The 17,675-nt window shown below is 42.6% G+C and overlaps 1 protein-coding gene across 1 annotated transcript in view; it reads left to right on the forward strand.

Annotated features, from left to right (window-relative positions):
- Nucleotides 1–12,776, forward strand: part of fmnl1a (formin-like 1a) — a 57,538-nt gene extending 44,762 nt beyond the window's left edge. The window contains exons 20-25 of the mRNA XM_034190640.1: nucleotides 11,616–11,745; nucleotides 11,829–11,992; nucleotides 12,068–12,169; nucleotides 12,250–12,345; nucleotides 12,423–12,537; nucleotides 12,631–12,776. Of these exons, the coding sequence (XP_034046531.1) occupies nucleotides 11,616–11,745; nucleotides 11,829–11,992; nucleotides 12,068–12,169; nucleotides 12,250–12,345; nucleotides 12,423–12,537; nucleotides 12,631–12,695 (672 nt within the window). The 3' untranslated portion in view covers nucleotides 12,696–12,776. The remainder of the gene's footprint in view (nucleotides 1–11,615; nucleotides 11,746–11,828; nucleotides 11,993–12,067; nucleotides 12,170–12,249; nucleotides 12,346–12,422; nucleotides 12,538–12,630) is intronic.
- The last annotated feature ends 4,899 nt before the right edge of the window (nucleotides 12,777–17,675 follow it).

The raw sequence follows: 17,675 nt of genomic DNA on the forward strand, positions 1-17,675 counted from the left end.
CAGCAACTTCTCAGACAAAGGAATTCCGATGAGGGGCTGGACGACTCCTCCCACAAGGAGTGCTCACAGGCGAATGACGTCACCGACAGGCGTGGAAAAACTCACGCATGCGCACGAGGGTTCAAGCATGTCTGACGTAAAAACATATGAATGAAATCCATATAGTTTCTGAAAAAAATAAAAAGGACCGTTACTTTACGGACAGACCTCGTATTTTTGTTGAGTATATATATGTGTATGTATAATATGTATGTATATGTGGGTGTGTATGTATGTATATATACATATATGTATATTTATGTTTACATTTATATAAATATGTACATATGTAAGTTTATTGATACATAAAAAGACTTTTCCTTTTCTTTCCTCCTTGTTTCCCCCTCTTACATCACTTACATCATTATCACCAGATCAGGGTCGGCAAGTGGGGGTCTGTTGCTCAAAGGTCTCCCCCTTCTGCCAGCAGACTCCAAAACCTTGTCTTTTAATGCAGAGCCTAAGACATTCAGCAAAGGGTGGACCTCTGTCAGGGGGCGACCCCTCTCTGGCAGCAGGTTTACAAAATACTTTGCATCTTTTAATGCACCACACACATGACAAATGGGGAAGGAGGGGAAGGGGGGAGAAAAAGGAAAATATAATAATAATAATGATAATGATAAATTAATAAAAAAGTTAAGGTAATTAAATTAATAAAATAAAATGAATGTAGCATAATTGTATATATGTATATGTATTATGTGTATACATGTGTGTATAGGTGATGTATGTGTGTATTTTGTGTATGTATGTTCGCATGTATGATGTGTGTGTATATATATATATATATATATATATATATATATATATATATATATATATATATATATATATATATATATATTGAGACAGAATTACCATCGACACACACAAGAATAGTCCTTTTAAATAGTCATTTTCTGAGTAAATGTGGGGAATTTATTGACATATGAAAATGGCTTAAGGAATGACACCAGCAATATCAATAGCAATTAATCATTCATTTAATCAATCATTATTACTGTCTATTATGGTGGGAATTGTTTTTATCATCATTATTATTATTATAGATACTCATCACTAATATATGATATCAATTACATAGTAATAAAAAAGGAATATTGGTCACACTCAGTAGTCGTAATAACGTATGGGTGTTTGGGGGTGGGATTAAATAAGTTCGTCTTCATCCCACCCCTTTTCGGGTTAAGTGCGCGGGTATGTATGCGTGTATGTTTGTATCTCCTGTTCTTTTCAACCCAATGTGGGTAAATGTAGATGTCAAAGAAATGCTTATTTTGTAAAACTCAAAATAAATGATCAATCAGTCAATATGTATGTATATGTACGTGTATATGTGTGTGTATATATGTATATGCATATATGTAGTATGTATGTGTATATATGTATACATGTGTGTGTGTGTGTATGTATGTATATGTGTGCGTGTATATATATGTGTATATGTGTAGGGGTATGTATATGTATGTGTAGGTATAAATGTATGTATGTGTATATATATGTAGTGTATATTTATGTGTTAGTGGGTATGTATATAGGTATATATGTGAGTGTGTATATGTGTGTGTATAAGTGTATATATGTATATAATGTGTGTGTATGTATGTACGTATACAGGTATATATGCACGGCCCAAGCAGAGAGTCACCCCCTAGAGCCTGGTCTGCTTGAGGTTTCTTCCTAAGAGGGAGTTTTTCCTCACCACAGTTGCCAAGTGCTTGCTCTGGGGGTCGGCAGGGTTAATATGGAGTGACTTGGGCCAAATTTGCTGTGATTTGGCACTTTATACATAACATACTTATACATGAATTGAAATGTAATTGAATATTGAAGTGTATGTCTGTGTTGATATGTAGTGTGTTGTGAATTTGTGTATATGTTGTTATGACTGTTATAATTGTTGGACTCATTCTAGCAGGGGTGGGCGTTGATAAGCTTTGCTTCTGCCCACACCCTTTCGGACTCACAGGCTTGTTATATAACATTCATATTATTGGTATGTTTCTGTTCTTTCGGATTTGTGTGTGTGCCGAATAAATCCATTCATTCATTCATATATATATATATATATATATATATATATATATATATATATATATATATATATATATATATATATATATCAATCAATCAATCAACTTTTTTTTATATAGCGCCAGATCACAACAGACAGTTGCCCCAAGGCGCTCTATATTGTAAGGCAAGGCCATACAATAATTATGAAAAACCCCAACGGTCAAAACGACCCCCTGTGAGCAAGCACTTGGCTACAGTGGGAAGGAAAAACTCCCCTTTAACAGGAAGAAACCTCCAGCAGAACCAGGCTCAGGGAGGGGCAGTCTTCTGCTGAGACTGGTTGGGGCTGAGGGAGAGAACCAGGAAAAAGACATGCTGTGGAGGGGGGCAGAGATCGATCACTAATGATTAAATGCAGAGTGATGCATACAAAGCAAAAAGAGAAAGAAACAGTGCATCATGGGAACCCCCCAGCAGTCTACGTCTAAAGCAGCATAACCAAGGGATGGTCCAGGGTCACCTGATCCAGCCCTAACTATAAGCCTTAGCAAAAAGGAAAGTTTTAAGCCTAATCTTAAAAGTAGAGAGGGTATCTGTCTCCCTGATCTGAATTGGGAGCTGGTTCCACAGGAGAGGAGCCTGAAAGCTGAAGGCTCTGCCTCCCATTCTACTCTTGCAAACCCTAGGAACTACGAGTAAGCCTGCAGTCTGAGAGCGAAGCGCTCTAATGGGGTAATATGGTACTACGAGGTCCCTAAGATAAGATGGGACCTGATTATTCAAAACCTTATAAGTAAGAAGAAGAATTTTAAATTCTATTCTAGAATTAACAGGAAGCCAATGAAGAGAGGCCAACACGGGTGAGATATGCTCTCTCCTGCTAGTCCCCGTCAGTACTCTAGCTGCAGCATTTTGAATTAACTGAAGGCTTTTTAGGGAACTTTTAGGACAACCTGATAATAATGAATTACAATAGTCCAGCCTAGAGGAAATAAATGCATGAATTAGCTTTTCAGCATCACTCTGAGACAAGACCTTTCTGATTTTAGAGATATTGCGTAAATGCAAAAAGGCAGTCCTACATATTTGTTTAATATGCGCCTTGAATGACATATCCTGATCAAAAATGACTCCAAGATTTCTCACAGTATTACTAGAGGTCAGGGTAATGCCATCCAGAGTAAGGATCTGGTTAGACACCATGTTTCTAAGATTTGTGGGGCCAAGTACAATAACTTCAGTTTTATCTGAGTTTAAAAGCAGGAAATTAGAGGTCATCCATGTCTTTATGTCTGTAAGACAATCCTGCAGTTTAGCTAATTGGTGTGTGTCCTCTGGCTTCATGGATAGATAAAGCTGGGTATCATCTGCGTAACAATGAAAACTTAAGCAATACCGTCTAATAATACTGCCTAAGGGAAGCATGTATAAAGTGAATAAAATTGGTCCTAGTACAGAACCTTGTGGAACTCCATAATTAACTTTAGTCTGTGAAGAAGATTCCCCATTTACATGAACAAACTGTAATCTATTAGACAAATATGATTCAAACCACCGCAGCGCAGTGCCTTTAATACCTATGACATGCTCTAATCTCTGTAATAAAATTTTATGGTCAACAGTATCAAAAGCAGCACTGAGGTCCAACAGAACAAGCACAGAGATGAATCCACTGTCCGAAGCCATAAGAAGATCATTTGTAACCTTCACTAATGCTGTTTCTGTACTATGATGAATTCTAAAACCTGACTGAAACTCTTCAAATAGACCATTCCTCTGCAGATGATCAGTTAGCTGTTTTACAACTACCCTCTCAAGAATCTTTGAGAGAAACGGAAGGTTGGAGATTGGCCTATAATTAGCTAAGATAGCTGGGTCAAGTGATGGCTTTTTAAGTAATGGTTTAATTACTGCCACCTTAAAAGCCTGTGGTACATAGCCAACTAACAAAGATAGATTGATCATATTTAAGATTGAAGTATTAAATAATGGTAGGGCTTCCTTGAGCAGCCTGGCAGGAATGGGGTCTAATAAACATGTTGATGGTTTGGATGAAGTAACTAATGAAAATAACTCAGACAGAACAATCGGAGAGAAAGAGTCTAACCAAATACCGGCATCACTGAGAGCAGCCAAAGATAACGATACATCTTTGGGATGGTTATGAGTAATTTTTTCTCTAATAGTCAAAATTTTGTTAGCAAAGAAAGTCATGAAGTCATTACTAGTTAAAGATAATGGAATACTCAGCTCAATAGAGCTCTGACTCTTTGTCAGCCTGGCTACAGTGCTGAAAAGAAACCTGGGGTTGTTCTTATTTTCTTCAATTAGTGATGAGTAAAAAGATGTCCTAGCTTTACGGAGGGCTTTTTTATAGAGCAACAAACTCTTTTTCCAGGCTAAGTGAAGATCTTCTAAATTAGTGAGACGCCATTTCCTCTGAAAAAGGTCTGAAAATTCACAGAGAAACTCACAGTAACGACCAGGTGGATGATAGATAATAACAAATAAAACTGGTTTTTGGGACTTCCAATTTGGATGGACAAGACTAAGAGACAAGCCTTCAAATGAATTAAAGCTCTGTCTAGGTTTTTGATTAATTAATAAGCTGGAATGGAAGATTGCTGCTAATCCTCCGCCTCGGCCCGTGCTACGAGCATTCTGACAGTTAGTGTGACTCGGGGGTGTTGACTCATTTAAACTAACATATTCATCCTGCTGTAACCAGGTTTCTGTTAGGCAGAATAAATCAATATGTTGATCAATTATTATATCATTTACCAACAGGGACTTAGAAGAGAGAGACCTAATGTTTAATAGACCACATTTAACTGTTTTAGTCTGTGGTACAGTTGAAGGTGCTATATTATTTTTTCTTTTTGAATTTTTATGCTTAAATAGATTTTTGCTGGTTATTGCTGGTCTGGGAGCAGACACCGTCTCTACGGGGATGGGGTAATGAGGGGATGGCAGGGGGAGAGAAGCTGCAGAGAGGTGTATAAGACCACAGCTCTGCCTCCTGGTCCCAACGCTGGACAGTCACAGTTTGGAGGATCCAAGAAAATTGGTCAGATTTCTAGAAATGAGAGCTGCTCCATCCAAAGTGGGATGGATGCCGTCTCTCCTAACAAGACCAGGTTTTCCCCAGAAGCTTTGCCAATTATCTATGAAGCCCACCTCATTTTTTGGACACCACTCAGACAGCCAGCAATTCAAGGAGAACATGCGGCTAAACATGTCACTCCCGGTCCGATTGGGGAGGGGCCCAGAGAAAACAACAGAGTCCGACACTGTTTTTGCAAAGTTACACACCGATTTAATGTTAATTTTAGTGACCTCCGATTGGCGTAACCGAGTGTCATTACTGCCGACGTGAATTACAATCTTACCAAATTTACGCTTAGCCTTAGCCAGCAATTTCAAATTTCCTTCAATGTCGCCTGCTCTGGCCCCCGGAAGACAATTGACAATGGTTGCTGGTGTCGCTAACTTCACATTTCTCAAAACAGAGTCGCCAATAACCAGAGTTTGATCCTCGGCGAGTGTATCGTCGAGTGGGGAAAAACGGTTAGAGATGTGAACGGGTTGACGGTGTACACGGGGCTTCTGTTTAGGGCTACGCTTCCTCCTCACAGTCACCCAGTCAGCCTGCTTTCCCAACTGCTCGGGATCTGCCAGAGGGGAACTAACGGCGGCTAAGCAACCGTGGTCCGCACCGACTACAGGGGCCTGGCTAATTGTAGAATTTTCCACGGTGCGGAGCCGAGTCTCCAATTCGCCCAGCCTGGCCTCCAAAGCTACGAATAAGCTACACTTATTACAAGTACCGTTACTGCTAAAGGAGGCAGAGGAATAACTAAACATTTCACACCCAGAGCAGAAAAGTACGGGAGAGACAGGAGAAGCCGCCATGCTAAATCGGCTAAGAGCTAGTAGCTACGCTAACCTAGCGGACTCCTAAAAACACGCAAAGTGAATAATGTGCAAACAATCCAGAGGTGATTCAGCAGAAGGAGCGCTTCAGTCAAGGCACCAGACAGACCATGAAGCAGCACAGATAACGCACGGCAACAGCGCCAAAAAACAAAATAAAATAAAAATCCACCAGACAGGCCGTGGAGCAGCACAGGCAACGCACGGCAGCAGTGCTAGAAAATAAAAGAAAAATCCACCAGACAGGCCATGAAGCAACACAGGTAACGCAGGGCAAGAGTACTAAAAAATAAAATAAAATAAAAATCCACCAGACAGGCTGTGGAGCAGCACAGGTAACACACGGCAACAGTGCTAAAAAATAAAATAAAAATCCACCAGACAGGCCATGGAACAGCACAGGTAACGCACGACAACGGTGCTAAAGAAAAAAATAAAATAAAATAAAAATCCACCAGACACGCTGTGGAGCAGCACAGGTAACGCACGGCAATAGTGCTAAAAAATAAAATAAAAATCCACCAGACAGGCCATGGAACAGCACAGGTAACGCACGACAACGGTGCTAAAATAAAATAAAAATCCACCAGACACGCTGTGGAGCAGCACAGGTAACGCACGACAACAGTGCTAAAAAATAAAATAAAAACGAAAGCGTTAGCAAGCTAGTTAGCCTGCTAACGCTAATGAAAGTTAGCTGATGAAAGTGCTCCGTCGCGACGTTTCGACCGTTAGAGGTCTTCTTTAGGCGTTGGAGCACGGTGAAAAAGTAAAAAAAGTAAAAAAGTCTTGAAAAAGACTGTTAGTTCAAAGTCCAAAGCAGCAGTAGCAGTCTCTGTGTAAACAGTTCCAACAGAGAGCAAAATTCGATGCAACGTCTTCCTGGTTCGACCAAAGGACCGACCGACGACCGACTAGATACCGACCGATACGCGTGTATAGATATATATAGGTATATATAATAGATATATATGAATAGATATTATATATGTATGTATGTATTTATGTATATAGATATATGTATATATAATATATTAAATGTATGTAAAATATAGATAGGTATATGTAATATTATATATATATATATAGTATATGAGGTAATTAGTAGATATATATGTATATTGTATATATAGAGGTATATTATATATATATACTAATATGATTATATTAATATGTGATATATATATATATATTATATATATATATATAATATCTCGTGTGACAATTTATAACTTGTGCCAATTCAACTTGTAACAGATTTGCTGTGGCAACCCCGAGTGCAAAACAACGGAGACGCCAAAAGCCGCCCAGACCTCCCGATCCACACACACCTCCCCCAGCTCCTCCAGGGGAACCCCAAGGCGTTCCCAAGACAGCCGAGAGATGTAGTCCCCGGGGCCTCCTCCCAGTGGGACGTGCCCAGAACACCTCTCCAGCAAGGCGTCCAGGGGGCATCCGGAAAAGATGCCTGAGCCACCTCAACTGATTCCTTTCGACTAGGAGGAGCAGCGGCTCGACTCCGAGCTCCTCCCGAGTGACCGAGCTCCTCACCCTATCTCTAAGGGAGCGCCCAGCCACCCTGTGGAGGAAACTCATCTCGGCCGCTTGTACTTGCGATCTCGTTCTTTCGGTCATGAGCCAAATCTCATGACCATAGGTGAGGATCGGAACGTAGATCGATCGGTAAATCGAGAGCTTTGCCCCCCTACTCAACTCTCTCTTCACAATGACGGTCCGATACAGCGACCGCATCACTGCAGATGCTGCACCGATCCGTCTAACGATCTCACGCTCCATCCGTCCCTCACTCGTGAACAAGACCCCGAGATACTTAAACTCCTCCACTTGAGGCAAGGACACTCCACTGACCTGAAGAGGGCAAAGCAGCTTTTTCCAGTCGAGAACCATGGCCTCGGATTTGGAGGTGCTGATTTTCATCCCGGATGCTTCACATTCGGCTGCAAACCGCCCCAGTGCACGCTGAAGGTCCTGATTTGACGAAGCCAACAGAACCACATCGTCCGCAAACAGCAGAGATGAGATTCTGTGGTTCCCAAACCAGACCCCCTCTACACCCTGGCTGCGCCTAGAAATTCTGTCCATAAAAATATTGAACAGAACCGGTGACAAAGGGCAGCCCTGGCGGAGGCCAACGTGCACTGGAAACAGGTTTGACTTACTACCGGCAATGCGAACCAAGCTCCTGCTGCGGTCGTACAGGGACCAGATAGCCCTTAGCAAAGGACCCCGGACTCCATACTCCCGGAGCACTCCCCACAGGGTGCCCCGAGGGACACGGTCGAACGCCTTCTCCAGATCCACAAAACACATGTGGACTGGTTGGGCGAACTCCCATGAACCCTCGAGCACCCGATGGAGCGTGTAGAGCTGGTTCAGTATGCCGCGACCAGGATGAAAACCACACTGCTCCTCCTGAATCCGAGGTTCGACCAACGGTCAAATTCTCCTCTCCAGTACTCTGGAATAGACCTTACCGGGGAGGCTGAGGAGTGTGATCCCCCTATAGTTGGAACACACCTTCCGGTCCCCCTTCTTAAACAGAGGGACCACCACCCCGGTCTGCCAATCCAGAGGCACTGTCCCCTATCGCCATGCGATGTTGCAGAGGCGTGTCAGCCAAGACAGCCCCACAACATCCAGAGACTTAAGGTACTCAGGACGGATTTCATCCAACCCAGGAGCCTTGCCACTGAGGAGCTTTCTCGGTGACTTCGGCCTGGGTAATAGATGAGTCCGCCTCTGAGTCCCCAGTCTCTGCTTCCTCTTCGGAAGACGTGACGATGGGATTGAGGAGATCCTCGAAGTACTCCTTCCACCGCCCAACAACATCCCCAGTCAGGGTCAACAGCTCCCCACCCGCACCGTAAACAGTGCTGGTGGAGAGCTGCTTCCGCTTCCTGAGGCGTCGGACGGTTTGCCAGAATCTCTTCGAGGCCGACCGATAGTCCTCCTCCATAGCCTCCCCGAACTCCTCCCAGACCCGAGTTTTTGCCTCTGCGACTGCACGGGCTGCGGCACGCTTGGCCTGCCAGTACCTGTCAGCTGCCTCTGGGGTCCCACCTACCAACAAAGATAAGTAGGACTCCTTCTACAACTTGACGGCATCCCTTACTTCCGGTGTCCACCACTGGGTTCGGGGATTGCCGCCGCGACAGGCACCAGAGACCTTGCGACCACAGCTACGAGCAGCCGCATCGACAATGGAGGTGGAGAACATGGTCCACTCGGACTCCATGTCTCCAACCTCCCCCGGGATCTGGGAGAAGCTCTCCCAGAGGTGGGAGTTGAAGACCTCGCTGACAGAGGGTTCCGCCACTCATTCCCAGCAGACCCTCACGATACGTTTGGGCCTGCCAGGTCTGACCGGCTTCCTACCCTCCCAGCGGATCCAACTCACCACCAGGTGGTGATCAGTCGACAGCTCTGCCCCTCTCTTCACCCGAGTGTCGGAGACACGTGGCCGAAGGACAGATGATACGACTACAAAGTCGATCATGGACCTCCGGCTCAGGGTGTCCTGGTGCCACGTGCACTTGTGGACACCCTTGTGCTTGAACATGGTGTTCGTGATGGACAAACTATGACTAGTACAGAAGTCCAACAACTGAACACCACTCGGGTTCAGATCGGGGAGGCCGTGCTTCCTGATCACCCCCCTCCAGGTCTCACTGTCGCCGCCCACGTGGGTGTTGAAATCCCCCAGGAGAACAATGCAATCCCCAGTCGGAGCGCTGTCTAGTACCCCTCCCAGGGACTCCAGGAAGGTCGGGTACTCTGCACTGCTGCTCGGCCCGTAGGCCGAGACAACAGTGAGAGACCTGTCCCCGACCCGAAGGTGTAGGGACGCGACCCTCTCGTTCACCGGAGTGAACTCCAACACTTGGCGACTTGGCACTATATATATATATATATATATATATATATATATATATATATATATATATATATATATATATATATATATATATAATATATATATATATATATATATATATATATATATATATATATATATATATAGAGAGAGAGAGAGAGAGAGAGAGAGGAGAGAGAGAGAGAGAGAGAGGAGAGAGAGAGAGAGAGATGAGAGAGGAGAGAGAGAGAGAGAGAGAGAGAGAGATCATAAAAATACCATAATCTTGTATAAAATTAGTAAAGTCTCTCTACTTTATTTCTATTGCATATTTCATTCTGCAGGCTGTAATAAAATATACCATAGAAATTAAATAAGAGTTAATTGAATATAAACAACTAAAATGATACCATTTTAAATTACATTCAAGAGAATGAATAGTTTGACATAACCTCAGATCCTCAGTTAAGTTGTTCTAGAGATGAAGCCCATCAACTTTGAATTCACCATACGTTTCAGTCCTTGCTGGAGGATAAAAGGCAAATGGTTGTTAACAAAAGGAGGGATTGGTTGGTTCCACAGGTAGAATCATGCGCCATCATCAAAGCAGTGGAAATTTAGCCCAAAATGACATAGACTAAAGGTGGAATAGAAACAAAGGATCGGCCCCAGGATGGTACCCTGTGGAATTCCAAAACCAAGACTGAAACTTCAGCTTCATAAATAAATAAATAAATAAATAAATAAATAAATAAAGGTTATGTTCACATTATGGGTGGACATTTTTCCATCTGGATGGTTCACATCCTTTGACCCCATTTTCAGACTTCAGGTTTTGTGTCGACACTGTGGGTGTGTGATTTTGTAACTCCACCATTTTTCTCATTGTTTCTTTGAATATTGCTTGATAAAAACAGCTTAGCTTGAATGAAAGTGATTCAGTGTCCATTTAATAAATAACCATGTTTATTTTGCACACCCCAACATTGTTCAGGGCTGCTACAGCGAATCAAACACAGATCTGCACTGGGATTGAGGCACACGTGTTGTTAATTTTTTTCATACCTCTAGCCTTGCATTCTATATTTATTACATTTACTACATTACATTAATGTATGTATGTTGTTAATTTTTCAAACCTCCAATCATTCATTATACATTTATTACATTAAGGTATGTATGTGATGTTTTATGTGGGGTCTTTCTGAGCTTCTGATAAATGGTAAATGGACTGCATTTATATAGCGCTTTTCCATCTGCATCAGACGCTCAAAGCGCTTTACAATTATGCCTCACATTCACCCTGATGTCAGGGTGCTGCCATACAAGGCGCTCACGACACACCGGGAGCAATAGGGGATTAAAGACCTTGCCCAAAGGCCCTTAGTGATTTTCCAGTCAGGCGGGGATTTGAACCCAGGATCTTCTGGTCTCAAGCCCAACACCTTAACCACTAGACCATCACCTCCCCTGATGGTTCTGATGGGACCCAATGGTTCCTGGGACCTGATGGGATCAAGTGTACACAGAAAATAATAACCAAATAAATTGTGATCTGACTGTTTTCCCAGTGATCACATCTTGAAATGAGTTTTGAATGGGGTCTGGCAGAAATCAAATTCTGATCTGGTCATATTCACACTCCTCTGGGAAAAAAATACATTCACGTTACATGCAGGAAAAATTTTTTCCATCAGTTCAGTAATGTGAATGTACCTTGAAGCCATTTCATCACATTTTTATTTTTCAGCTGTTGGAGACCAAATCCACCGACCGCTCACAGACGCTGCTTCAATTCATCACCAACATCATCCAGGAAAAATATCCAGATCTGGCAAACTTCCACACTGAGCTACATTTTGTGGACAAAGCAGCTCTTGGTACGTGCACACACACTCAAGCTGTCCCGGTACTGCTATTCAAATCAGGAATCAGGCCAAACTCCTTTGTGCTTCTTTACCAGTATCCTTGGACAGTGTTCTCCAGGACATCCGTGCACTGGAGCGTGGAATGGAGATGACCAAAAAGGAATTCCAAGTGCAGAAGGACAGCCAAGTCCTGGAGGAGTTCATCAGCAACAACAGCAATCAGCTGAAATCTTTAATCAAAGATGGAAAGACAGCGCAGGTACGTGCACAATCCCCATCACACCTACACGACACCCCTTACAATACACATTCATCGTTGTTGTGTTTCTTCCAGGAAGCGTATGGCTCAGTCGTGGAGTATTTTGGAGAGGATCCCAAAACCACGCAGCCTTCCATGTTTTTCCCGATGTTTGGACGCTTCATAAAGGCCTATAAGGTGAGAATCTGTGCAGGATTCACACAACTTGTGCATTAAGGAGCGACCCATCACGTTAAGTCTTCTGTCCCTGAGCACAGACCGCCCAACAAGAAAACGAGCTTAAGAAGAAAATGGAGATGGAGGCCAAAGAGGAAAAAGAAGCCCCATCTCCCAAACGGGCGGGAACGCAAAAGGTAAATATCGACATCAAAAGAGCATTGACGTTGATATTGAATGGATTTTATTGAGTTTTTTAAAAAATGGTTTCCAGTCGCCAGTGGCGCCTAAGATGCCCCAGATGGACCTGATAGCAGAGCTGAAGAAGCGACAGGTGAAGCCTCAAGTGCGGGAAGGGAAGGACGGCGCCTTGGAGGACATCATCACAGGTGATGAGGCGATATTTTACACGGACGTTTTAAAGTTCATATTCACATTGTGCGCACAGTTACTTTGATCTCACTGTGGCCGTGTCTGCTCAGATCTGAGGAACACACCATACCGGAGGACAGATGGTCGACGGCCAGCGCAGCACCAGGACACTTAAGCCACATCTGGTCCGGGATTTGCAACGTAAAACAACAACAAACACATCCAAGCAAAACTGGAACACAATCAAACACACCAACAAAACAACAATAATAACAAATATATGGTGTATATATATATATCAATATTTCGACTCTAAGACAATGTTGTCTTTTCAAATATTTTAGTGTCATGTGCTCTGTACATACGAGGTCTATTAGAAAAGTATCCGACCTTATTATTTTTTTCAAAAACCATATGGATTTGAATCACGTGTGATTACATCAGACATGCTTGAACCCTCGTGGGCATGCGAGAGTTTTTTCACGCCTGTCGGTTACGTCATTCGCCTGTGGGCAGTCTTTGAGTGAGGAGTCGTCCACCCGCTCGTTGATTTTTTTCATTGTTTAGGAATGGCTCAGAGACTGTTGCTTTGTTTGATAAAAAATTTTTCAAAACTGTAAGGCACAACTGAGTGGACACCATTCAATAAATTCAGCTGGTTTTCGGTAAAAATTTTAACGGCTGATGAGAGATTTTGGTCTGGTAGTGTCGCTTTAAGGACGGTCCACGGCGCCTGACGGCGATCTGCGCTTCGAGGCGGCAGCGTCTCACCGTTTCAAGTTGAAAACTTCCACATTTCAGGCTCTGTTGACGCAGTAAGTCGTCAGAGAACAGAGAACTTTCAGAAGAAGTCGGCATGAGGAGTTTATTCGGACATTCCATTGTTAACGGTCATTTTGTAATGAAAGAACGTGCGGGCAGAGTCGCATGTCGGGCTGGACCCGACCGCAGGGGGTCGCGGCAGGAAAAACACCTCCGTTGGAAATCTTAACAGGCAAGTTGGAACATGCCCAAGCTGTTAAAGAATTTCTCAGTTACTCACTTGTTGAAAGCCATTAAAAGCCGCCTGAATTCTACAAATGGTTTTCAACACGGAGGTGTTTTTCCTGTCGCGGCGCACACAGATTTGCCGAGTCGTCACGGAAACGACTCGGCGAATTTGCGCGTACGTCTTTCATTAAAAAACTGTCCTTAAACAGTGGAATGTCCGCATAAATTCCTCATGCCGGCCTCTTCTGAATCTTCTCTGTTCTCTCACGATGTCCTGGGTGAATTAAGCCTTAATTAGGATGTTTTCAGCTCGAAACAGGCCGACGACAGCGCCTGGAAGCGCTGCAGGACGTCCCGCTCCGTGGGAAGTCCTTACACCGACAGAAACACCCATAATCTCTCATCAGCCGTTAAACTTTTCACAGAAAACCAGCTTAATTTCTCGAATAGTGTCCACTCGGATATTCCTCACAGGTCCAGAAAAAATTTTGATAAAGCAACGCGCGCCGTCTCGAGCAGCGTGTGAAACAAAGGAATTCAGCCGAGAGGGCGGGACCACATCTCACTCAAGGCCTGCCCACAGGGAAATGACGTCACCGACACGCGTGAAAAAACTCACGCATGCGCACGAGGGTTCAAGCATGATTGGTGTAATCGCATGTCATTCAAATCCATATAGTTAAAAAAAAAATAAAAGGGTCGGTTTATTATCTAAGAGACCTCGTAATGAAGTAGGAGCTTTTTGTCATTTGTACTGGTAATTTGATGTCAAACCTTAATTAAAATCTTTTTTAATTATTTCTCGGGGAACCTGTTAGCTTTCTATGTTCAAAATGTGTACCTTATTAAGAAATAAAAATGACAAATTCTAATGCAATGTGCTTTTTTCTATTGTTTGTTCCTTCATGATTTTCCCACAGATACAAAATAAAAAGCCACATAGCAATAAAAATATCCCAACTGGTTTATATCAGCTTACTCTTCAGTTATGTTTTCTTCTTTACTATTTTAAGTCACCAGTTAATAGCTAAAAATGAATAAACAAAATATTACTTTTTTGGGGGGGGGGGGGGGGGGGGGGGGGGGGTTCCCAGTTGCTCGGGGTTACCGCATTGGGATTTGGCACAATTTTAAATAAAATAGTCTGCAATGAAATAAGCATAAACTCTGCAGAATTTTACATTTTTCAAAGTAACTGATAGTCAATAACTAAAATATTTGTCCACACTTTCTTCTAATGTTAACTTTTGTAAGAAACTGAGATAAATGTTCAAGAAGTGAGCTGAATGTTGGTGTATGGCCACATACACCTGGTACAATATGCGATTAAGGTCACATCTGGGAGCCTGCGCTCATGTTGCATGCTGCCACATCCACCGCAGTACAGAACTACATTGGGTCATGAATGGCAACCACCCAGACAAACAACCAATCCAACCCCACCTCTTAAAAGTAACCATCCATCCACTACAGCCAGGTGAAACATGGACGTCACCTTGGCCTTCTCCAGCTGCTGGGGGCCGTCAACACGAAGGCACGTCTGTGCTGGATCCTGCCCAGAGAAATGTGCCACATGACCTAAATGTTGGAGCCACTGTTCCATCACAAGGCAAGTAATACTTCTTATCTCAGTTCCTCAGGGGACGGTCAAGTACTACCTCACTACAGCAGATAGATTGCTGCTTTTGGGAAGTGCGGATGGATGGTCAAAATTTGAAAATACTCCAATCATGTCTAAAAATAAAAATTATTTGACTCTAAAGATTAATGATACTTTGTGACACTCCACTGACCTACTATAGGACGTAGTTAAACTTTTGCCTTTGGACGGTGGGCGCTTTTGTACCGCACTCCTCAGAGCCATAGCGTAGCTTGACAGAGCTGATCATCGGCTCAACATTTGAGACATCACGTAGCCTGTATAAACACGACGTAACTCTGCAATTGCACCACTTGTTAAGGCCCGATCACACGCCACTTGGTGTTAACTGAACGAAGGAAAAAAGTACAAAAGTCATAAATCATCAAGAAAAAGTGGACGAATGAGCCTGGACTTCTCCCATCACCGAAAACCCTGCGAGTGCAGAGCGCATAAACGACCAAAACGAAACTGAAACTAACAAAAGAAAAACGAAGCGAATGGCGTGTGATCATTTCTGCAGCGAGTCTGTGCTGTCCAGACTCCAGCCACCTGCAGCTGCATTGTCTTGACAGTATGTGGGCGCACACACACGTTGCAGCCAGAGATGTTGAGAGGCTGGAGAGAGAGAGAGAGAGAGAGAGAGAGAGAGAGAAGCTGGACGACGTTGGACAACAATCAAACGGAACGCTGACGGTACGGGAACTACAGGAATGATGAGGAACCATCAAGACAGAAAGCAAAACAGAATACGGACGAATTGAGGTTGTTGTCAGGATTCGTTCACATTTTTCAACAGTTTGAAAATTCTGACGAAGCACCACCTACAGAAATTAAGCTGGACGACGGTTAAATGATGTCTCCAAAAGTCAGCATAAGTCCAAATTCCTTGTTTTGTTTTGGCTTCGGTGTCCTTCGTTAGTGCCGTGTGACCAGGGGTGCGTCATGGAGACAGGTTCACCATATTCTTTCGTATTTCTTCACATTTTTACATATTTCTTCATGTCCGAGTGATCCAGAGAAGGTGATGCATCCAGTGTAGCCTCTGATGTTGGCCAGCAGAGCATTAACATCATACTAGCGGAGGTGACGTAGCGGTAGCTGCATGAACATTGAAGATTTTAAGCATGTCGAAAATTTTTCCACGATCAACAACAAACATTAGCATTGCCTGGTTGATGTGGACTTAGCTCCTAGAGTAAGCAACTTTTCACTCTCCATCAGCAAACACCAGGTTAGTCATCAGAGTGTGAATGGGCCATTTGTTGTAGTCAAATAAACAGGCAAATGTTGTCATTCAATTCCTGATAAAAACAAGCTACCAGACATCTTCAGTATTTCGATAAAAATGATGATCCAGATGCCAAAACTGTACAAGAGAGCCGCACTTTATTAGACACACAATCACAGCAAATTATGTACAAAACAGACAGGTTCAACTGCCCGCTGTCTTCTCACAGGAAAAACACACATTTCTCACAGAATATCATGGCATCCACACCGATAAATTAGAACTTCCATTATCCTTAGGTTTTATAATTTCTATATCATTATATATCATAGATCTATTTTCTGTGTTATTTTCTTCTTATGTCACACTACTCTACAAATGGGAGAATCACTCTGTGGAAAGATAATACCATTACTGGTGACTTTTCTGGTTGAGGTGCATTCAAAGATATTCATCCTTCTCCCCATCATCATCATCACACAACAGATCACAGTAAGACTGAGCATGCCATACCAAAATAATGTTTCAGTCTCCAAGCCTGTAAACCCTTAACCCTTTTCTTTCCTTCTCGTCTTTTTGAGAAAACACGTAAACAACAATTTTTCGACTGCACCGTGCGATTGCTCGAGACTATACATGCATTGTTTTGTATATACCTTTGTACCCATAAAAGTTTTCTTTTGGACATAATTTGTTGAAGTTATCAGGAATGATTTGGGCTATTTACATGTCAATTTTGTTTTTCTGATGCCAAGTTTTTAAACATCCACACATTCATTTTAAAAATCCCATGTACATATTACAGAATGTAGGCTTATTTTTTAAAAAACAAACAAACAAACAAACAAACAAACAAAAAACTACAATGATTTAAAAAAGAGGGAAAATATGAACCTTTATAACAACACAATTCCCTTATTTATCCATTTGGTGGCTATACTTTGCGTTTGTAATTTTCTCAAATTCTCTCAACAACATGAACAAAATATGCAACAACATTTTCATTATAATTAAGAACTGTCGTATTAGCCCCTTTCACGCTGCACATAGTATTCCAGAAAGCTCTTCAGGAACCAAGGACTCAGTGTTTGGAGTTTAACGCCTTTGGAACAGTGACACTCACAGGATTGATTAATAATTGATTGATTAAATCGTGAGACAAAAGCTTTCCTTGACGAAGCAGGTACCGATCACTAGCAGTAAGCTGTTAAAAAAAGAAAGAAATTTTTAAGGCTTAAAACAATGTTACAAAACTATGGGTCAAAATAGGAAGGGGTATTTTACCAACCGTGAAA

This window comes from Thalassophryne amazonica, chromosome 16, assembly GCF_902500255.1.
Source record: "Thalassophryne amazonica chromosome 16, fThaAma1.1, whole genome shotgun sequence".
In the NCBI taxonomy this organism is placed as follows: Eukaryota; Metazoa; Chordata; class Actinopteri; order Batrachoidiformes; family Batrachoididae; genus Thalassophryne; species Thalassophryne amazonica.